Here is a 24,414-nt window from a genome sequence, read left to right as displayed (position 1 = left end):
AAACCAATGTTTATAAGTTTGAGAAAAGCAAGCTAATTAAAATAACACAGTGGATTTGCTATTCAATATTCAACTAATTCAGTTATTCAAGTTGAATGTAAAGGATTACGTTCTGTCAAATCCTTTGTCATTCTTCTCTATTTGTATTATTGTATTATTAATACAATCATTCAGACTAATGTGTGAATCAAATAATAACATTACCAAGTCATTGTTAAGGGTTAAACCTTCCTGACCACCTCTTCTTTGGACAGGCTTCAAACAGAGATTGACTGTACCAATGGCAGGCTTGGCAGTGCTGCAGCCTTTGTAGGTAATGTTTGGCTCTGTCTATCTGAGACAAATGGGAAGAAAATTATATAAATGGCTTGCATAAGGATGGTGCCTTTTGTGATTTGCGGTCCATTTGTGAGAGGCAGGTGCTCAACTGTAATTATGCTGAAGATGACTAGTGAATGTGTGTTTGTGTGTGTGGGTGTGTGACGATTCCTGGCGGACCCAACAACCATGTGTTCCTCCAATGTGTTTATGTTTCGGAAAACACACACACACAAAGTCTCTCCCTTATGGGCCTGTTAGTCACCGGTGGTCCCCAGAGTGTATCTGCTGTGTGGGTGTTTGTATCTAGGTTCCCTGGGGCCCCATTCTACATATTGTAGGAACCATTTAATGTCTGTGTTGTCTAGCTTGTGTTTACCTATCTATGTGTGTAGTCCTATTTTAGTCTGGTCTATTGGATATTTCTACAACTTTTGTGTCTATGGAATTGATGCCAATGTGGGGCTTTTTGAACCATCGGAGAGACTGAGATCTGTGTAGCACAAGTAGTGGCCATTTAATGACCGTGCTATGTGGTTGGTTGTGCTACGTATTTAGTTGAATGCACAGATTGTAAGTCTCTATGGATAAGGCTTTCTGCTAAATAACAAAATGAACATGCAATACTAACCCCATCTCTCATCTGTCTCCTTTCCCAGCTGTCACTATGATTGCGTGAGCTTCTAGCCATCGAGCAGAGCAGGAGTGTCAGTAGGAGAACAGAGGAGAGAGGAGTGCCAATACCTGGACTATGGAGCCGCACCACCGGCAGGCAGAATATCCCCTCGCCAGGGGGGGCGTGCTTATCCTGCTCCTGGGCTGTCTGGGCCTGCCATCACCATCCCATGCAGACAGTGAGTAACACAATCATATCTAAGATACCTCCATAGAGATATGCTGTATACACATAGTAGTCTTATACTATTTCTATGTTTACACCCAGGGGCAGACTGGGACCAGAAATCAGTTCTGGCATTTCTATCACACTGGCCCATTTTTATCCTGTGAGCCCCCCACAATGGCCCATTCTTTTCCTCGATGTCCCCATTATTAGCCAGATAGTGATCATTTTGCACAAAAGTTAGACAGGCCCAATAGGCTACAAATGGACCAGCCCTTCTGGCATTTGCCCGAAATGCAGATGGTCAGTCTGCCCCTGGGTACACCAGAGACAAGTGTGCAGAGAGAAGTGTGCAGTGCTGTTTCACTATAGATGTACCAGCTATGATTACAATTTAACTAGCCAATGGAAATCATTCCAGTGGGGAAAACTGGTTGAAATTACATCATCCCATGCAGACAGTCAGTAGCACCATGATATTACCTCCACAGAGAACATTCTGCCTGTTATTGTATAGCTTGGGGAGGTATTTTCCATAGACTATAGGGGCGGGTTTCCTAGACCCAGATTAAGCCTGGTCCTGGACTAAAAAGCTTGCTCAATGGAGATTCGCCATAGAGAAATACTGTAGATGATTCTCTAATTATCTTTCTGTGGATACTTTCACCTGAGATACACCAGAGAGAAAAGGGCTGTTTTGTATGGCCAGAGATTAACCAGCTATCCTTACCATTTCCCCAACTAGCCGAAGCAAATTAGTACTATCTCAAAGAGTCATCTGGCAAAGTTGAAATGACTGGCTGTAAACTGTTTGTATTCACATCATTTCAACCAGTTTTGCTTTCTGGTATTGCTCCTCTATCAGCCTGTAGTAATATAGCTTTGTAGAGGTATTTTCCATAGACAAACTCCTGTAGCCAATAGGCCTACATTATCACTTTGTAAACTGAGGATGTGAAGGAAACAATGCTGTGACACATTAAATGAATGAAATCCCTGCTTGAACTAGTGTTACGTTTGTTCACTGTTATATCTATCTCCTCCTAACCTAAACAGATTTTAGCTAGCTAATGATCCATCCTGTTGTGATCCGTCAGTAGTGCCAGACTCTGTGACATATCTAATCTCTAACTGCTGTTTACTCACATTAGTATCATGAGATGTTGTCTTGTTTAATCTTTTCAACCTCTCACTGCTTGTGATAACAGTCAGATATCTTGACTTTAGACAGTGTGGAAACAGTGAGGAGTCTTGAGAGCATCCCAGAACCCTTTCAGGTTTTCTTTTGTGTTCTGAGGAACGTTGTTTGTGTTCTAAAGGAAGACTCGCTAACCCTTTGTTTGTTCTGAGCCTTCTTCATGAATGAATGAATTCCATGGATTCAATGAGAGTTTTTCTCTCAGACCATCTTTTAGCATTCGTGTTGTTCAAACCCCTCCTCAACCAGCCAACGTTATGCTGAAGGCACACAAGGCAGACAATGGTAGGGACCTTGCCAATAGAGACTGTGCTTGAGACTGCATTTAGTGCCAGATATGCAGAGGAATCTGACTGTAATGTAACCCTGTCCTCTCTAGCCTAGTAACCCATCAGTTTAAACATTACAGCTAAACTCTGTCCTCTCTAGCCTGTCAGCTTCTACATCACAGTATTCAGTAGGCTGAAGTGTAATGATGCAACAATGCATGAAACCCAGGCAGGTATACTACCACACGTTACAGTGACTAGAGATCAGGCTACCCTTCCCCCAACCCACCTACCCATGGCTGTTGTGTTGGGGTATTGTTAGCCTTGTAATGTCAATTGTGTCTCTCTCCAACAAACATTGTTGGTGTCCCCAGGGTGACTAAAGCATAGTTATCTTATTTTACTGCCTTCTGAGCAGCATATTGCTGTACCATGCATGTCTTACACTTACAAGTTGCAATAGAAGATTGCATCATGGTAACCAATAAATGCATTAAGCAATAACTAGTCACATGTCTTGATTAATACATGTGAAGGTCAGGTCTGGGGTGAGGTAGTTAGACAGCAAAGAGGGTGAACCCATGAACCAGATGAGCTAACGCAATCATGTTGTTTGGGTTTTTCCCATGAGAGTCCCATTTTACTATTGCTCGCATGCAAGCACGCACACAGGCACACACACACCCACACCTGCACTCGCACCTGCACACACACACACACACAGGCACACACACCACACCACAGTAATCTCATTACTGCACAGCATCCTAGGGGGGAGCAGTACTCTCTCTAATCGACATGACATGCTTCACGTCAAATTTAGGATGATTTTTAATGGAAGGAATTAATAAGACAGAAAATTGAATACTCCTGGCCGCTGTGTGTGTGTGTGGTTGTGTGTGTGGTTGTGTGTGTGTGTGTGTGTGTGTGTGTGTGTGTGTGTGTGTGTGTGTGTGTGTGTGTGTGTGTGTGCGTGTGCGTGTGCGTGTGCGTGTGCGTGTGTGTGTGTGTGTGTGTGTGCGTGTGGTTGTGCGTGTGGTTGTTTGTGTGTGTGTGTTAGGGAGGATGAGTGTCTGCAGGTAAATCCAGTCACTGACAGTTCACAGTTAGGTTGCACATCGAGAAGTCAAAAAATGTTTTATCTGCACAAAAATTGTTTATAGTCTTAAGGGAGGACAGCTAGCAATGCGAGAAGAAGCTGAAGCTAAAAAATAGCTGGAGCTGCCAGAAAGAATGCATGATTCTGTAGAGAGAAACCCTCTTACTGTCCTGAGGTTGGGTTAGATTTTCTGACACACACAGTAGCCTACATCATAATGTTTCCAGTTACTTGACCAGCTAAACCTCGCCATAGCTGTAATATTGTTTGTACATTTCTTAGCTTGATAAAAGTACTAGTTATTGAGATTATCTTACATTTGTGATTAAGTATGTGATTAGATACAGTTCCATCAACTTCTAATGTGAATTTCAACTCCAATCCCACTAAACAACTAGTATCTTCCCAATGCCATAAAATACATTCCATGGGGGGGGTTCAATGTAAATAGACATTTGATGAATTGTTCTGTAGTCTTATGGCTTGGGGGTAGAAGCTGTTAAGGAGTCTTTTGGACCTAGACTTGGCGCTCCAGTACCACTTGCCGTGCAGTAGCAAAGAGAACAGTCTATGACTTTGATGACTGGAGTGTTTGACAATTTTTTGGGCATTCCTCTGACACCGCCTAGTACATACAGTTGAAGTCGGAAGTTTACATACACTTCGGTTGGAGTCATTAAAACTTGTTTCAACCACTTCAATAATTTCTTGTAAACAAACTATAGTTTTGGCAAGTTCGTTAGGACATCTACTTTGTGCATGACACAAGTAATTTTTCCAACAATTGTTTACAGACAGATTATTTCACTTATAATTCACTCTATCACAATTCCAGTGGGTCAGAAGTTTACATACACTAAGTTGACTGTGCCTTTAAACAGCTTGGAAAATTCCAGAAAATGATGTCGTGGCTTTAGAAGGTTCTGATAGGCTAATTGACATAATTTGAGTCAATTGGAGGTGTACCTGTGGAAGTATTTCAAGGCCTACCTTCAAACTCAGTGCCTCTTTGCTTGACATCATGGGAAACTCAAAATAAATCAGCCAAGACCTCAGAAAAAAAATGGTAGACCTCCACAAGTCTGATTCATCCTTGGGAGCAATTTCCAAACACCTGAAGGTATCACGTCCATCTGTACAAACAATAGTACGCAAGTATGAACACCATGGGACCACGCAGCCGTCATACCACTCAGAAAGGAGACGCGTTCTGTCCCCTAGAGAAAGTGCAAATCAATCCCAGAACAACAGCAAAGGACCTTGTGAAGCTGCTGGAGGAAACAGGTACAAAAGTATCTATATCCACAGTAAAACGAGTCCTATATCGACATAACCTAAAAGGCCGCTCAGCAAGGAAGAAGCCACTGCTCCAAAACCGCCATAAAAAAAGCCAGACTACAGTTTGCAATTGCACATGAGGACAAAGACCGTACTTTTTGGAGAAATGTCCTCTGGTCTGATGAAATAAAAATAGAACTGTTTGGCCATAATGACCATCGTTATGTTTGGAGGAAAAAGGGGGTTGCTTGCAAGCCGAAGAACACCATCCCAACCGTGAAACACGGGGGTGGCAGCATCATGCTGTGGGGGTGATTTGCTGCAGGAGGGACTGGTGCACTTCACAAAATAGATGGCATCATGAGGAAGGAATATTATGTGTATATATATTGAAGCAACATCTCAAGACATCAGTCAGGAAGTTAAAGCTTGGTCGCAAATGGGTCTTCCAAATGGACAATGACCCCAAGCATACTTCCAAAGTTGTGGCAAAATGGCTTAAGGACATCAAAGTCAACGTATTGGAGTGGCCATCACAAAGCCCTGACCTCAATCCTATAGAACATGTGTGGGCAGAACTCGAAAAGTGTGTGTGAGCAAGGAGGCCTACAAATCTGAGTCAGTTACACCAGCTCTGTCAGGAGGAATGGGCCAAAATTCACCCAACTTATTTTGGGAAGCTTGTGGAAGGCTACCCAAAACGTTTGACCCAAGTTAAACAATTTACAGGCAATGCTACCAAATACTAATTGAGTGTATGTAAACTTCTGACCCACTGGGAATGTGATGTAGTCCCGTGTAGCTATTTTGGTAGAGCATGGCGTTTGCAACGCCAGGGTTGTGGGTTCGTTTCCCACGGGGGACCAGTATGAGAAAAAAAAAAGTATGCACTCACTAACTGTAAGTCGGATAAGAGCGTCTGCTAAATGACAAAAAATTTTTTTTTTTAAATGTGGTAAAATAAATAAAAGCTGAAATAAATCATTCTTTCTACTATTATTCTGACATTTCACATTCTTAAAACAAAGTGGTGATCCTAACTGACCTAAGACAGATAATATTTACTAAGATTAAATGTCAGGAATTGTGAAAACTGAGTTTAAATGTATTTGGCAAAGGTGTATGTAAACTTCCGACTTCAACTGTAGGTCCTAGGTGGGAGGAAGCTTGGCTCCAGTGATGTACTGAGCTGTATGCACTACTCTCTGTAGCGCCTTACGGTAGGATGCCGAGCAGTTGCCATACCAGGCGGTGATGCAACTGGTCAGGATGCTCTCGATGGTGCAGCTCTATAACCTTTTGAGGATTTGGGGACCCATGACAGATCTTTTCAGTCTCCAGGGGGGGACAAGGCATTGTCATGCCCTCTTCACAACTTTATTGGTGTGTTTGGACCATGATAGTTTGTTGGTGATGTGGACACCAAGGAACTTGAAATTCTCAACCCGCTCCACTACAGCCCTGTTGATGTGAATAGGGGCGTGTTCAGCCCGCCTTTTCCTGTAGTCCACGATCATCTCCTTTGTCTTGCTCATGTTGAGGGAGAGGTTGTTGTCCTGGAACCACACTTTCAGGTCTCTGACCTCCTCTCTATAGGTTGTCTCATCGTTGTCGGTTATCAGGCCTACCACCGTTGTGTCGTCAGCAAACTTATTGATGGTGTTGGAGTCGTGCTTGGCCACGCAGTCATGGGTGAACAGGGAGTGCAGGAGGGGACTAAGCAAGCACCCCTGAGGGGCCCCGTGTTGAGGATCAGCGTGGCAGAAGTGTTGTTGCCTACCCTTACAACCTGAGGGCGGCCCATCAGGAAGTCCAGGATCCAGTTGCAGAGGGAGGTGTTTAGTCCCAGGGAGCTTTGTGGGCACTATGGTGTTGAACGCTGAGCTCTAGTCAATGAACACCGTTCTCATATAGGTGTTTCTTTTATCCAGGTGGGAAAGGGCAGTGTGGAGTGCGATTGAGATTGCGTCATCTGTGTATCTGTTGGCGCGGTATATGAATTGGAGTGGGTCTAGGGTTTCCGGGACGATGGTGTTGATGTAAGCTATGACCAGCCTTTCAAATCACTTCATGGCTACTGTACTGACGTTAGTGCCATGGGGCGGTAGTCATTTTGGCAGGTTACCTTCACTTTTTTGGGCACAGGAACTATGGTGGTCTGCTTGAAACGTGTAGGTATTACAGACTCGGTCAGGGAGAGGTTGAAAATGTCAATGAAAACACTTGCCAGTTGGTCCGAGCATGCTCTGAGTTCACGTCCTCGTAATCCATCTGGCCCTGCGGCCTTGTGAATGTTGACCTGTTTAAAGGTCATGCTCACATCTGCTACGGAGAGTGTGATCACACAGTCGTCCGGAACAGCCGGTGCTCTCATGCATGCTTCAGTGTTGCTTGCCTCGAAGCAAGCATAAAAGGCATTTAGCCCATGTGGTAGGCTCGCATCACTGGGCAGCTCACGGCTGGGTTTCCCTTTGTAGTCCGTAATAGTTTGCAAGCCCTTCCACATCCAACGAGCGTCAGAGCCTGTGTAGTACGATTCAATCTTAGTCCTGTATTGAAGCATTGCCTGTTTGATGGTTCTTCTGAGGGCAGAGCGGGATTTCTTATAACCGTCCGGATTTGCGTCCCGCTCCTTGAAAGTGGCAGCCAATAGAACGCTTGTTAGAGGTGGGTTACTCACTCTCCGAAGAATTCTCACAAGGCACCCCGATCTCCGCCCCCTGTACCTCCGTCTTTTCTTCAATGACAGTGATTTGGGCCCGGTCTCGGAGAAACCGTATATCCTTCACGTCGGACTCATTAAATAAAAAAATCTTTGTCCAGTTCGAGGTGAGTAATCGCTGTTCTGATATCCAGAAGCTATTTTCGGTTATAAGAGACTGTAGTAGCAACATTATGTACAAAATAAGTTACAAACAATGCGAAAAAACACACAAAATGCAAAGAAAACACACAAAATAGCACAGTTGCTTAGGAGCCTGTAAAACGGCAGCCATCCCCTCCGGCGCCATCAGACCACATAATAGAGCAACAATATGTTATTATACAGATAATCATGACATTTCAACATTGTTCGTCTGCATAATTTAAATCTAACATTCATTTTTCATGAGACAAAGTCCGCTTGATCAATAGTTATTGCTCTAGTATCATATGGTGCCACTGGTGCCAATGACATCTATCTATGACATCTGAGCATTTGCAAACAAATGAACAGTGAGAGACATGGTTGTTGCATTCATCCATTTTCAGTCCTATGGACTTCCCCAAGTGAGCTCCTAAGCGAATATGTTATCATAAAAAAATATATATATATTTAACACAATCATAAGTCATTATTTAGAGGGAATATTTGCAAAAGCAGCAGCTACTCTTCATAGGGTCCACAAAAAACACAAAACAAAGTAACAAAACACTGATACACTGATAGACAAGGACAGTCACATATATTTAAATACACTGCTCAAAAAAATTAAGGGAACACTAAATAAAGGGAACACATCCTAGATCTGAATGAATGAAATAATCTTATTAAATACTTTTTTCTTTACATAGTTGAATGTGCTGACAACAAAATCACACAAAAATGATCAATGGAAATCTAATTTATCAACCCATGGCGGTCTGGATTTGGAGTCACCCTCAAAAAAAGAAAACCTTACTACAGGCTGATCCAACTTTGATGTAATGTCCTTAAAACAAGTCAAAATGAGGCTCAGTAGTGTGTGTGGCCTCCACGTGCCTGTATGACCTCCCTACAACGCCTGGGCATGCTCCTGATGAGGTGGCGGATGGTCTCCTGAGGGATCTCCTCCCAGACCTGGACTAAAGCATCCGCCAACTCCTGGACAGTCTGTTGTGCAACGTGGCGTTGGTGGATGGAGCGAGACATGATGTCCCAGATGTGCTCAATTGGATTCAGGTCTGGGGAACGGGTGGGCCAGTCCATAGCATCAATGCCTTCCTCTTGCAGGAACTGCTGACACACTCCAGCCACATGAGGTCTAGCATTGTATTGCATTAGGAGGAACCCAGGGCCAACCGCACCAGCATATGGTCTCACAAGGGGTCTGAGGATCTCATCTCGGTACCTAATGGCAGTCAGGCTACCTCTGGCGAGCACATGGAGGGCTGTGCGGCCCCCCAAAGAAATGCCACCCCACACCATGACTGACCCACCGCCAAACCGGTCATGCTGGAGGATGTTGCAGGCAGCAGAACGTTCTCCACGGCGTCTCCAGACTCTGTCACGTCTGTCACATGTGCTCAGTGTGAACCTGCTTTCATCTGTGGAGAGCACAGGGCGCCAGTGGCGAATTTGCCAATATTGGTGTTCTCTGGCAAATGCCAAACGTCCTGCACGGTGTTGGGCTGTAAGCACAACCCCCACCTGTGGACGTCGGGCCCTCATACCACCCTTGTGGAGTCTGTTTCTGACCGTTTGAGCAGACACATGCACATTTGTGGCCTGCTGGAGGTCATTTTGCAGGGCCCTGGCAGTGCTCCTCCTGCTCCTCCTTGCACAAAGGCGGAGGTAGCAGTCCTGCTGCTGGGTTGTTGCCCTCCTACGGCCTCCTCCACGTCTCCTGATGTACTGGCCTGTCTCCTGGTAGCGCCTCCATGCTCTGGACACTACGCTGACAGACACAGCAAACCTTCTTGCCACAGCTCGCATTGATGTGCCATCCTGGATGAGCTGCACTACCTGAGCCACTTGTGTGGGTTGTAGACTCCGTCTCATGCTACCACTAGAGTGAAAGCACCGCCAGCATTCAAAAGTGACCAAAACATCAGCCAGGAAGCATAGGAACTGAGAAGTGGTCTGTGGTCACCAACTGCAAAACCAGTCCTTTATTGGGGGTGTCTTGCTAATTGCCTATAATTTCCACCTGTTGTCTATTCCATTTGCACAACAGCATGTGAAATGTATTGTCAATCAGTGTGCGTGTGTTTGTGCCCCCCCCCCCATTGGATGTTCTCCCACTGGTTGGATTCCAATAGGAATTACACATCACCTCGCAAGCCTGACATTGCTCCGGAAATCCATGCGTTTTCAGACTATTGTATTACATTATCTGTAGATTTCCTCCTAAACGTTGTACACCTGCAACCAGCATACACAATGAGTGCCAGGGTTATGAACGTTGTGAGGAAACTACCTAAAGCAGGGATCTCCAACCCTGTTCCTGGAGAGCTACTGTTTTGGAGTTTTTTCACTCCAACCCTAATCTAGCACACCTGATTCTAATAATTAGCTGGTTGATAAGATGAATCAGTTAAGTTTCAATTGGGGTTGGAGTAAAAACCTATAGGAGGGTAGCTCTCCAGGAATAAGGTTGGAGAACCCTGACCTAAAGCATTTAAACTGGAACAAACATGTCAGGAGCTGGTGCAATAAATCTAACTAACTGATTGGATTAGTTTAGAAAGATGTATGTTATTTATCTTTGTGTAGCATAAGATTAATTAATCAATCAATCAATGAACATGCACAAACATAGATATTGAAACAAACAATTTAAAAAATCTGCCTGCAATAGAGCATGCTGGGAAATATGATAATGATGGCATGGTTTGGTTCAAAGTGATGTGTATGAGTTTCAGGTCCCTGTATTACGGTAAAACTAGGCCCTCAAAATAAGGCCTTATGAAATGTGTATGATATTGTGTTATATAATACATGTAATGATAACATATTCACTTAGGATCTCACTTGGTGAAGTCCAGAGGACTGAAAATGGATGAATGCCACAACCATGTCTCTGTCACTAACAAATACAGTCATGTGTGGTAACTACAATTTACTCAAAAGTCAAAGCACTCTGGGAAATATTTGAGTAAGGGTTTACACTAAGCAGTGTGTTAATTTAACACAGTTCCGGTGTCTACAGTGGGGAAAAAAAGTATTTAGTCAGCCACCAATTGTGCAAATTCTCCCACTTAAAAAGATGAGAGAGGCCTGTAATTTTCATCATAGGTACACGTCAACTATGACAGACACCATAATTTGCAAATAAATTCATAAAAAATCCTACAATGTGATTTTCTGGATTTTTTTTTCTCATTTTGTCTGTCATAGTTGGCGTGTACCTATGATGAAAATTACAGGCCTCTCTCATCTTTTTAAGTGGGAGAACTTGCACAATTGGTGGCTGACTAAATACTTTTTTCCCCCACTGTATATGAGTGCACAGACTCAGCACTTTCAGTGTTGATTTAACATTCTCAGTGTTCATTAGTTAGTTTTTTAACACTGGAGAATTTACTGTCTGTGTGGGCTGGGCTGACACCATGTGAAGCCACTGCAGGGCAGCCTCTCCTTTCCTGTCTGTCAGGCCTGTGTGATGGGAGCATGGGGATTACAGTGTGTGTTGCTCATTAGAAGGCAGGTGCTCCACAGGGGCCCTGTGCACCTCTCACTGGCTCTGTCTCACTTCACAGACCTCACACGCACACACACACACACAGACAGTCTAGTATTCAGAACACATATTATGCCTTATATAGTTCCTCATGTTTTGTGTGTTAGACTTAGGGTTACAGTGTATCTGTGATTTCCCAAGGGAATAGAAAATGTATCTCGTTTCACTTGTCATCAAATGCTCAGATGTAGTGCACGGCACAGCAACACTGGTGCCTGCATGGCAAATAATCAGGAATTTGTAGCTACTCAAAATAACTCCCATGGGGTTGAGGGTTTCTGCTGGAATCCTACAAGAACGTTCTGAGACTACTGCGCAGGACATTTTGTGTGGATTTGTTAGAAATACTTTTCTTATGAATGTTCTGGGAATGTGTTTGTCTTTGTGAGCATACAGAACAGGTACAGTATCCTTTTGCACATCTTACCTGGCTGCCTGATGTGATGCCAGCATCAGTCTCACTGCTCTAGAACAGTATAGAACATCCTATTCCCTAAATAGTGCACTACATAGATGTAGGTTCTTAATTTGGCCACCCTAATGCAGGAGAACTTTCCTGCAATGCAGGACATTAAAACATTGTAGTGTATTTGAGGTTTAAAAAGGCTTCTGAAGTTTGTAATTTCCACTTTGACATTTCAGACTTGATTTCCCCTTACGGAAAATGTGCATTAATTATAATCCACATAATAATTCAAATTTCCTGTTGCTGCAGGAATATTTTCCTGCTATAGCAAACTGCCTCAAATTAAGATCCTACATCTGTACTTTTGGCCAGAGACTTTAAAACATTTGAAGGGCTTATTGCTCACGAACACTGTCCCTGCCTGTCCCAGTGAATTTTAGCAGTGCAAATATTAAAGCAGGTCCTATGCCTGGTCTTCAGTTTTGAAACCAGGGGTTGGAGAAACAATTGGATTTTCTCTTCTACAGTACAGTGCTGCTGCAACCCCTAGACACAGTGTCAGAGAGCCACAGTCCCCAATGTGTTAATATTTCTGGATTTGTGCCTTTTCTCTCTCCGCCCACCCCATCTCCTAGACCTCTTCTGCGCCACCGCGCAGCAGACAAATTGTGTGAAGTCTTTGTGCTTGATGCTCCCACGGGTCGCGTTTGCTTGATTATCTGCAAAATATAATCAATTTTTTTCTCTTTCTCTTGTTGTCTCCCTTTCCCTTCGCCTTTCAAGTCATTGTGTGGTACTTATCCTCGACTTGTGTGGGTGGGAGGTAGTTTTGAGGGCCACAAACAGAGAACAGAACAGCGCAGAGAAGAACAATGTATTATTTATCAGAACAAACATGACCGCTGGTGTTGCCGTAGCATTCAGGCTCTTTCCAAATTGAGGTTTTTCAGATTATTGAATTTCTCACACACTGACTGATACTTTTCTGCATTCAGACAGTCTTTTATCAAGGGCTGGAGGAGAAGGTTCTACAATTAAAGCTACAGTTGAGCCGACTGATAGCTAGCTGTTAGCTGTAACATAAGTGAGAGGCATTACATAGACACTATGACAGCTCTCTTGTCATTCCTAGCTCTGTTAGCCCAACACGGACATAGAACACCTGTTCAATAAATCAAAATATATCTAATGAATGATGGGATCTCCTCCCTCTCCTCCTTCCTCTCCCTCCCCTCCCCTCCGTCGTCGTCGTCGTCCTCCTCCTCCTCCTCCTCCTCTACCCTTCTTCTCCTACCACCTCTCCATTCTCTGCCCATGCCTGACTGAGTATGTTTGGTTGAGAAAAGGTCCCTCTGTAGCCATGGGGAGGAGGTGACGGAACAGAATCGACTGTTGTTGCAGGGATCAAACTGAAGAGAGAAAATCTACTGTTGGCCTTTCTCACACTCTGGAGGGGACAAGACTAAAGGCTTACAGTAGCAGACATGTGGAGCGAGGAGGAGGAGGAGAGGTGGAGAAGGGAGAAGGAGGAGAGGGGTGGGGAGGAGGAGGAGGAGGAGGAGGAGGAGGAGGAGGAGGAGGAGGTGGTGGAGGAGGTATAGAGAGAGATCCCAGAGGATTACTATTGGATTTGGTGTCTACTGTATGTTGATACAGAGGCAAATTGACTAAGAATGTGAATTGATTCGCTCTGTATTGAAATATAACTGTATCTGTAGCAGTCTTGGCTCTTCCAGGTTGTGTCCCACATGGCGCCCTATTCCCTACACTAATACTTTTGACCAGGGAAAAGGGTACCATTTGGGACGCACCCTGTGGCTCTGATGCTATTAAAAGGCTACATGGAACAGCGTGACAGAGGAAGGAAGAGTCCAGGACTGCATCCTAAATGGCACCCTGTTAACTAGCGCCCTACATTTGACCAGGGCCTATAGTGCTCTGGTCAAAATAGTGCACTATATAGGGAATATGGTGCCATTTGGGACTCAACACGAGAGGTTATGAGCGATGAGTAAAACTATTTAATGTGTCTGTCAACTCTCGCTTGTTTCTTCTTTTGGTCCTTTGGTTGTTTGGATTGTATATTTGCATATCAAAGATCCATTAAAGACGGGATTGATTTCAGATCAAGAGCATCATTTGAACATGCTGAAGGTATTATCGGATGGATACATAATGCATATTTGCAGATCTGTGTTTGTTTTTGCGTGTGTGACTTGGTGTGTTTGCAAGTAAATAATCCAGTTTAAATGATGTTAGTGTTTATCAGTTGTTCATCTCCCGAACCAACAAAGCATGGCAGCTAATATGCCAGGGATAAACAAACACACACTGTGTTGCCAGGGCTGTCAAGAGATAGCCGAGCAGTAATAGACCACTAATTGGAGTGTATACGCAGCAAACATGACCGCCATTGGCCCATGTGGGTATTCGGTGGGCAAGGTGGGGACAGGCTGGCAAGCCAACACCAAGCCCACACAAGCTCAACATGGGCAAGCCTACACCAGCCCAACACGGGCTAGCCCACACCAGCCCAACACGGGCTAGCCCACACCAGCCCAACACGGGCTAGCCCACACCGGCCCAACACAGGCTAGCCCACACCATACCAACACAGGCCAGCCCACACCAACCCCAACATGAGCTAGCCTACACCAAGCCCACAGCAGCCCAACATGGGCGAGCCTACAACAGCTCATCTACGTGCTCGTCGTCCTCACCAGGGTCTTGACCTGACTGCAGTTCGGCGTCGTAACCAACTTCAGTGGTTAAATGCTCACCTTCGATGGCTACTGGAACGCTGGAGAAGTGTGCTCTTCACTGATGAATCTCGGTTTTAAATGTACCGGGCAGATGGCATCGTGTGGGTCAGCGGTTTGCTGATGTCAACGTTGTGAACAAAGTGCCCCATAGTAGTGGGGGGGGTTATGGTATGGGAGGCATAAGCTACGGACAATGAACACAATTGCTGTTATGGATGGCAATTTGAATGCACAGAGATACCGTGACGAGATCCTGAGGCCCGTTGTCGTGCCATTCATCGGCCGCAATCACCTCATGTTTCAACATGATAATGCCCCATGTCGCAAGGATCTGTACACAATACCTGGAAGCTGAAAATGTCCCAGTTCTTCCATGGCCTGCATACTCACCAGACATGTCACCCATTGAGCATGTTTCGGATGCTCTGGATCTACATGTAAGACACCGTGTTCCAGTTCCCGCCAATTTCCAGCAACTTCGCACAGCCATTGACGAGGAGTGGGACAACATTCCACAGGCCACAATCAACAGCCTGATCAACTATATGCGAAGGAGATGTGTCGCACTGCATGAGGCAAATGGTGGTCATACCAGATACTGAATGGTTTTCTGATCCACACACCTACCTTTTTTTAAAGGTATCTGTGACCAACAGTTGCATATCTGTATTCCCAGTCATGTGAAATCCATAGATTAGGGCCTAATGAATTGACTTCAATTGACTGATTTCTTAATATGAACTGTAACTCAGTGAAATCTTTGAAATTGTTGCATGTTGCGTTTATATTTCGGTTCAGTGTATATTTGTAAGTACAGTGTCCATTAGAGGTTGGTGTTTGAAAGCAGCTTCGAATCGAAGAAAGCACAGGAACTACAGCGAAATCAGTGGGATCTCGCATTTTGCAACATATGGTTTGAAAAAGCATGTGATCAAACAAAGCTTTGGACGTCATTGATGACGTAGTTCTGATCAAGTGATACATTTATCGGCACACTGCTTCGAAGTTAGCTGCGTAGCGATTTCGATGTAAGCCTCTGAGTTCCGTTATCAAACGTAACATCATTACCTTTAAGTTTTTTTTAAGACTTCATAATTGGCAGTGTACAAAAAATCAGGCATCACACAACAGAACCCTTAAAGGTCCCAAACAGTCATTCTGATTCCCATGTAGAATATCACCCATAATTATTTTTTGAACATACTTTTCTCTCATGGCTAACTACCAGGAAATTTGAAAAGACAGGCTGAGTGGGCGAGGATCTTATATTCATGAGCTCGCCTTGACTGACAGCTCTTTGAAGCGCCTATGTCAAGCAAGTTGGATGCATTGAGTAGTGCAAATCATGTCAAGGAAGTTTGGTGATACACAAAGCAACTCAAACAACATTGAAATTGCATCAATGATGTCTTTTTTTAAATAAATGTTTATCTCGTGTATGGCATGTTTCACAGCAGCACTGACTGATCTGTTGAATTGACAATTGCGTCAGAGTTTTGAACCACCTGTCTCACCCTTTTGTTCCATGCTGGCTGAAGACCTAGCTAGCCAGTAACTAGCTAACACCAGACACAGATGAAAGGAGAAACAAATAACTATCTTTGCCATAGATGAATAGGATAAACGTTTATTTATATTTGCTGACACCCTACAGTCAAATTTTGGCTCCAGTAGAGCACACCTTTTCCGATGTTGGTTACAAGGTGGTACTTATTTAAATTAGGTAAGAGAATAACATGTTACCATTGGTGTATTAAAATGAGAGAGATAGGGTGATGTCATCCTATCCTCTTAATAATCCCACCTCCTGAATCCAAGTGTTTGACATGGAGGAGGGGACAATTAACTTTATGATCAAACTTGATCAATGTAGTAATTTGTCATTGTCATCATAAATCTGGTTTCATCCAAATATCATCCAATATCATTAAAAACCTTTAAGAGTTTCTCTTGTAAAAAAATACATATATATATATATATATATACAATGTATCATGTTCACTAAATACATTTAAGGCTTTAGAATTATGCAATTTTTGCATTGAATTTAATGTGTCATAAATAAATAATAAATAAATACATTCCTATTAAATAGCAAAGGCGCATCGGCCCAATGTGGGCAGCGTACATGGGGCCAATATTTTTGCCCTCATTGGGGGCAAAGTGAGGGCTACATTATTTCAGGCAAAGTGAGGGCTACCTTCACCAGATATGGGCTGCCCACACTGAGCCACTCTGGGCAAATGCCTTGGGGGGCCAACGTGGAGCTGATGAGCAAAGGCGCATTGGCCCAATGTTGGCAGCCTACATGGAGCCAATATTTTAGCATGCATTGGGCCCACATCATGCCAATGTGAACATGTTTGCTGGGTATCACCTCTTGATATTCCCTAAATCCATACCCTGCTCCGTTCATACCCTGCTCCCAATACATAGGTACCTGCTCCCTCCTACTTTGTATTACTTCCTGCTGAACTAGGCTAGAACCCAATATGAAAACACATCATGCCCCTGGCCCTTTTCTCTACTGCAGCCCTGAGCCAAAGGGAGTTACTGAGGTACATGCCTGACAATTTATGCTGTCAGCCACTTCAGTGAGTAACACTGGAGAACTGGCAGGCTTTAAAGGATTAAAAAGGAAGGCAGGGAGGAGTGGGTTGTGCTGTGAAACTAAATGAGCCAGGTTGGCTTTTACTCCCCATATCCCTGTGCAATTTCTCTTGTTCACATACATATGTCAAACGCACACAGGCATGCATGCACGCATACAGGCACACACACACACATACACACACGTTTGTTTTACTATCCTTGTGGGGACCAAACAATTAATTCCCATTCAAAACACTATTTTTACTAACCCCTAACCCTAAACCTAACCCTTAACCTAACCCTAACCTTAACCCTAACCCCTAATTCTAAACCTAACCTTTAACCTAACCTTAACCCTAACTCCTAACTCTAAACATAATTCCTGTCCCTAAACCTAACTAGTTGGATAGTTTAGATGGGTTGTGCACACAAACTGTTTTTGTCATTCTCAAACAGTTTACACTAAATCACATGTACTGTATGCTCATTATGTGAGTGATTTACAGTACCTCTGTATAAGCCAATGTTTCCAGTTAATACACATTTGAAAATACAATGCATTCAGCACATAGCAGTTGTACACAGCAAATTCTCCAGTGTTAAAAACAAAACAAAATGAACACTGAAAGTGTTGAGCCTGTGGACCCATATAGACACCGGAACAGTGTTAAATGTCATGAACAGTCAAAATCATGTTTTTCATTAAATAGATTGATATTTAAATGAAACCAGATCGAAGCATGATAGCCAAAGTATGAAAAATGACTGTTTGATCATAAAGTTACTGGTCCCTTCCCCCGTGTCAAACACTTGGATTCATTATTAAGGTAATATCACCATAACTCTCATTTTAATGTACCAATGGTAACATTATATTCTCTTACCTAATTTAAATAAGTATGGCCTTGTAACCAACATCGGAGAAGGTATGTTTGCAGAGGGGCATTGTCTATATAGCTACAGTGAGGGAAAAAAGTATTTGATCCCCTGCTGATTTTGTACGTTTGCCCACTGACAAAGAAATGATCAGTCTATCATTTTAATGGTAGGTTTATTTGAACAGTGAGAGACAGAATAACAACAAAAAAATCCAGAAAAACGCATGTCAAAAATGTTATAAATTGATTTGCATTTTAATGAGGGAAATAAGTATTTGACCCCCTCTCAATCAGAAAGATTTCTGGCTCCCAGGTGTCTTATACAGGTAACAAGCTGAGATTAGGAGCACACTCTTAAAGGGAGTGCTCCTAATCTCAGCTTGTTACCTGTATAAAAGACATCTGTCCACACAATCAATCAGATTCCAAACTCTCCACCATGGCCAAGACCAAAGAGCTCGTCAAGGATGTCAGGGACAAGATTGTAGACCTACACAAGGCTGGAATGGGCTACAAGACCATCGTCAAGCAGCTTGGTGAGAAGGTGACAACAGTTGGTGCGATTATTCGCAAATGGAAGAAACACAAAAGAACTGTCAATCTACCTCAGCCTGGGGCTCCATGCAAGATCTCACCTCGTGGAGTTGCAATGATCATGAGAACGGTGAGGAATCAGCCCAGAACTACACGGGAGGATCTTGTCAATGATCTCAAGGCAGCTGGGACCATAGTCACCAAGAAAACTATTGGTAACACACTACGCCGTGAAGGACTGAAATCCTGCAGCGCCCGCAAGGTCCCCCTGCTCAAGAAAGCACATATACATGCCTGTCTGAAGTTTGACAATGAACATCTGAATGATTCAGAAGAGAACTGGGTGAAAGTGTTGTGGTCAGATGAGACCAAAATGGAGCTCTTTGGCATCAACTCAACTCGCCGTGTTTGGAGGAGGAGGAATGCTGCCTATGACCCCAAGAACACCATCCCCACCGTCAAACATGGAGGTGGAAACATTATGCTTTGGGGGTGTTTTTCTGCTAAGGGGACAGGACAACTTCACCGCATCAAAGGGACGATGGACAGGGCCATGTACCGTCAAATATTGGGTGAGAACCTCCTTCCCTCAGCCAGGGCAGTGAAAATGGGTAGTTGGGTGGGTATTCCATCATGACAATGACCCAAAACACACGGCCAAGGCAACAAAGGAGTGGCTCAAGAAGGAGCACATTAAGGTCCTGGAGTGGCCTAGCCAATCTCCAGACCTTAATCCCATAGAAAATCTGTGGAGGGAGCTGAAGGTTCGATTTGCCAAATGTCAGCCTCGAAACCTTAATGACTTGGAGAAGATCTGCAAAGAGGAGTGGGACAAAATCCCTCCTGAGATGTGAGCAAACCTGATGGCCAACTACAAGAAACGTCTGACCTCTGTGATTGCCAACAAGGGTTTTTCCACCAAGTACTAAGTCATGTTTTGCAGAGGGGTCAAATACTTATTTCCCTCATTCAAATGCAAATCAATTTATAACATTTTTGACAAGCGTTTTTCTCAATTTTATTGTTGTTATTCTGTCTCTCACTGTTCAAATAAACCTACCATTAAAATTATAGACTGATCATTTCTTTGTCAGTGGGCCAACGTACAAAATCAGCATGGAACAACAGAAGGGAAAGGGTCGTCAGTCAAGACATCCATCAGTGCTGCTGTGAACCACATCACAAGAGACATGCCAAACAGGAGATGTGTGATATATATATATATATATATATATATATATATATATATATACAGCTCTGGAAAAGATTAAGTGACCACTGCAAATATTTCTTAAATCAGCATCTCTACATGTATGACAGCCATTCCATTCCAGTGTCTGTTGAATTCCAACACAGGCACACCTCATTCTACTGAAATAGGTACTGATTAGGTGATCACCTGAACCAAATCATATTTAACAAGGAAAAGTATAAAAACCACTGCTCTGGTCATCACTATCCTCTTGCAATAGGACCAGCTGGATGGCAAAAACAGTGCTAATAGTACCTCAAAAGTAATATTAATCAAAAAATAACTATTGACCATGTCAAAAGAGTTGAAAAGGAAAGTTTTGAGTGAGGAAAAGAAGGGTTCAATTCTGGCTTTACTGGCAGAGGGATACAGTGAGCGTCAGGTTGCTTCCATCCTTAACATTTCAAAGACGGCGGTTCATAAGAACAAGGTCAAGCAGCAGACATTGGGGACAACAAAGCTACAGACCGGCAGAGGGCAAGAACAACTCTCTACTGACCGAGATGACCACCAACTCATTTGATTGTCACTCAACAACCATAGGATGACATCAAGTGACCTACAAAAAGAATGGCAAACGGCAGCTGGGGTGAAGTGCACGGCGAGTTCGAAACAGGCTCCTAGGGGCAGGGCTGAAGTCGTGCAAAGCTAGAAAAAAGCCCTTCATCAATGAGAAGCAAAGAAAAGCCAGGCTGAGGTTTGCGAAAGACCATAAGGATTGGACCGTAGAGGACTGGAGTAAGGTCATCTTCTCTGATGAGTCCAATTTTCAGCTTTGCCCAACACCTGGTCGTCTAATGGTTAGACGGAGACCTGGAGAGGCCTGCAAGCCACAGTGTCTCGCACCCACTGTGAAATTTGGTGGAGGATCGGTGATGATCTGGGGGTGCATCAGCAAGGCTGGAATCGGGCAGATTTGCCACGTACAAGGTTGTCCTGGAAGAAAACTTGCTTCCATTTGCTCTGACATTGTTCCCCAACTCTGAGGATTGTTTTTTCCAGCAGGACAATGCGCCATGCCACACAGCCAGGTCAATCAAGGTGTGGATGGAGGACCACCAGATCAAGACCCTGTCATGGCCAGCCCAATCTCCAGACCTGAACCCCATTGAAAACTTCTGGAATGTGATCAAGAGGAAGATGGATATTCACAAGCCATCAAACAAAGCTGAGCTGCTTGAATTCTTGCGCCAGGAGTGGCATAATGTCACCCAACATCAATGTGAAAGACTGGTGCAGAGCATGCCAAGATGCATGAAAGCTGTGATTGAAAAACAGGGTTATTCCACCAAATATTGATTTCTGAACTCTTCCTAAGTTAAAACATTAGTATTGTGTTGTTTAAAAATGAACATTAACTTATTTTCTTTGCATTATTCGAGGTCTGACAACACTGTATCTTTTTTGTTATTTTGACCAGTTGTCATTTTCTGCAAATAAATGCTCTAAATGACAATATTTTTATTTGGAATTTGGGAGAAATGTTGTCAGTAGTTTATAGAATAAATCAAAAATGTTAATTTCACCCAAACACATACCTATAAATAGTAAAACCAGAGAAACTTATATTTTTGCAGTGGTCTCTTAATTTGTTCCAGAGCTGTATATATACACTACCGTTCAAAGGTTTGGGGTCACTTAGAAATGCCCTTGTTTTTGAAAAAATATATTTTTTTTTTGTGCATTAAAATAACATCAAATTGATCAGAAATACAGCGTAGACGTTGTAAATGGCTATTGTAGCTGGAAACGGCTGATTTTTTATGGAATATCTACATAGGCGTATAGAGGCCTATTATCAGCAACCATCAGTCCTGTGTTCAAAAGGCACGTTGTGTTTGCTAATCCAAGTTTATCATTTTAAAAGGTAATTGATCATTAGAAAACCCTTTTGCAATTATGTTAGCACAGCTGAAAACTGTTGTGCTGATTAAAGAAGCAATAAAACTGGCCTTCTTGAGACTAGTTGAGTATCTGGAGTATCAGCAATTGTGGGTTCGATTACAGGCTAAAAATGTCCAGAAACAAATAACTTTCTTCTGAGACTCGTCAGTCTATTCTTGTTCTGAGAAATGAAGGCTATTCCATGCGTTAACTTGCCATGAAACTGAAGATCTCGTACAACGCTGTGTACTACTCCCTTCACAGAACAGCGCAAACTGGCTCTAACCAGAATAGAAAGAGGAGTGGGAGGCCCCGGTGCACAACTGAGCAAGAGGACAAATACATTAGTGTCTAGTTTGAGAAACAGACACCTCACAGGTCCTCAACTGGCAGCTTCATTAAATAGTACCTGCAAAACACCAGTCTCAACGTCAACAGTGCAAAGAAAAAGCCATATCTCAGACTGCCCATCTTAATCTTTTTTTTTTATTGGCCAGTCTGAGATATGGCTTTTTCTTTGCAACTCTGCCTAGAAGGTCAGTATCCCGGAGTCGCCTCTTCACTGTTGACCATGAGACTGGTGTTTTTGTTTTTTAAAATGTTTTTTAAAATGTTTACAAATTAATTAAAAATGAAAAGCTGAAATGTCTTGAGTTAATAAGTATTCAATCCCTTTGTTATGGCAAATCTAAATAAGTTCAGGAGTCAAAATGTACTTAACAAGTCTCGTAATAAGTTGCATGGACTCACTCTGTGTGCAATAATAGTGTTTAACATGATTTTTGAATCTCTGTACAATTATCTGTAAGGTCCCTCAGTCGAGCAGTGAATTTCAATCAAAGATTGAACCACACAGACCAGGTAGATTTTCCAATGCCTCACAAAGAAGTGCACCTATTAGTAGATTTAAAAAAAAAATATATATATATATATATATATATATATATATATATATATATATATATTTTTTTAAGCAGACATTGAATATCCCTTTGAGCATGGTGAAGTTATTAATTACACTTTGGATGGTGTATCAATATACCGAGTCACTACAAAGATACAGGTGTCATTCCTAACTCAGTTGCCAGAGAGGAAGGAAACCGCTCAGGGATTTCACCATGAGGCCAATGGTGACTTTAAAACAGTTACAGAGTTGAATGTCTGTGATAGGAGAAAACTGAGGATGGATCAACAACATTGTAGTTACTCCACAATACTAACCTAATTGACAGAGTGAAAAGAAGAGTGAAATAATACAAATATTCCAAAACATACGTGTTTGCAACAAGGCACTAGAGTAATACTGCAAAAAAGTGGCAAGGCAATTAACTTTTTGTCCTGAATACAAGGTGTTATGTTTGGGGCAAATCCAATATAACACATTACTGAATACCACTGCCCATATTTTCAAGCATAGTGGTGGCTGCATTATGTTATGGGTATGCTTGTAATTGGGGGAGTCTTTCAGGAATAAAAAAGAAATGGAATGGAGCTAAGCACAGGCAAGACCAAAACTTGTTCAGTCTTCTTTCCACCAGACACTAGGAGACAAATGTACCTTTCAATAGGACAATAACCTAAAACACAAGACCAAATGGAGTTGCTTACCAAGATGACATTGAATGTTCCTGAGTGGCCTAGTTACAGTTTTGACGTAAATCGGTTTGAAAAGCTATGGCAAGACTTGGAAATGCCTGTCTAGCAATGATCAACAACCATCTTGACTGATTGATTAATATTATGCTTCACAAAGAGGGTGGGTTGGAGTAAAGGGGGGGGTAGAAGGATTACTTTATCCTATCCCAGGTATTCCTTAAAGAGGTGGGGTTTCAAATGTCTCCGGAAGGTGGTGAGTGACTCCGCTGTCCTGGCGTCGTGAGGGAGCTTGTTCCACCATTGGGGTGCCAGAGCAGCGAACAGTTTTGACTGGGCTGAGCGGGAACTATGCTTCCGCAGAGGTAGGGGAGCCAGCAGGCCAGAGGTGGATGAACGCAGTGCCCTCGTTTGGGTGTAGGGACTGATCAGAGCCTGAAGGTATGGAGGTGCCGTTCCCCTCACAGCTCCGTAGGCAAGCACCATGGTCTTGTAGCAGATGCGAGCTTCAACTGGAAGCCAGTGGAGTGTGCGGAGGAGCGGGGTGACGTGAGAGAACTTGGGAAGGTTGAACACCAGACGGGCTGCGGCATTCTGGATGAGTTGTAGGGGTTTAATGGCACAGGCAGGGAGCCCAGCCAACAGCGAGTGTCAGTAATCCAGACGGGAGATGACAAGTGCCTGGATTAGGACCTGTGCCGCTTCCTGTGTAAGGCAGGGTCGTACTCTCCGAATGTTGTAGAGCATGAACCTACAGGATCAGGTCACCGCCTTGATGTTAGCGGAGAACGACAGGGTGTTGTCCAGGGTCACGCCAAGGCTCTTCGCACTCTGGAAGGAGGACACAACGGAGTTGTCAACCGTGATGGCGAGATCATGGAATGGGCAGTCCTTCCCCGGGAGGAAGAGCAGCTCCGTCTTGCCGAGGTTCAGCTTGAGGTGGTGATCCGTCATCCATACTGATATGTCTGCCAGACATGCAGAGATGCGATTCGCCACCTGGTTATCAGAAGGGGGAAAGGAGAAGATTAGTTGTGTGTCGTCAGCGTAGCAATGATAGGAGAGGCCATGTGAGGATATGACAGAGC

General features: G+C 43.4%; 1 protein-coding gene across 9 annotated transcripts in view; it reads left to right on the top strand.

Moving 5' to 3' along the window:
* The window catches only part of LOC121540500 (receptor-type tyrosine-protein phosphatase F), a 422,639-nt gene that overhangs the window by 122,492 nt on the left and 275,733 nt on the right, over nucleotides 1-24,414 (top strand). For all 9 annotated transcript variants that reach the window (XM_041849427.2, XM_041849426.2, XM_041849428.2 and 6 more), the window contains exon 2: nucleotides 978-1,172. In XM_041849427.2, coding sequence (XP_041705361.1) covers nucleotides 1,070-1,172 — 103 coding nt within the window. In that variant the 5' untranslated portion in view covers nucleotides 978-1,069. The remainder of the gene's footprint in view (nucleotides 1-977; nucleotides 1,173-24,414) is intronic.

This window comes from Coregonus clupeaformis, chromosome 26 (genome assembly GCF_020615455.1).
Source record: "Coregonus clupeaformis isolate EN_2021a chromosome 26, ASM2061545v1, whole genome shotgun sequence".
NCBI lineage: Eukaryota > Metazoa > Chordata > Actinopteri > Salmoniformes > Salmonidae > Coregonus > Coregonus clupeaformis.
The sequence above is the reverse complement of the archived record's forward strand: the minus strand, read 5'-3'. Positions and strand labels throughout refer to the sequence as shown.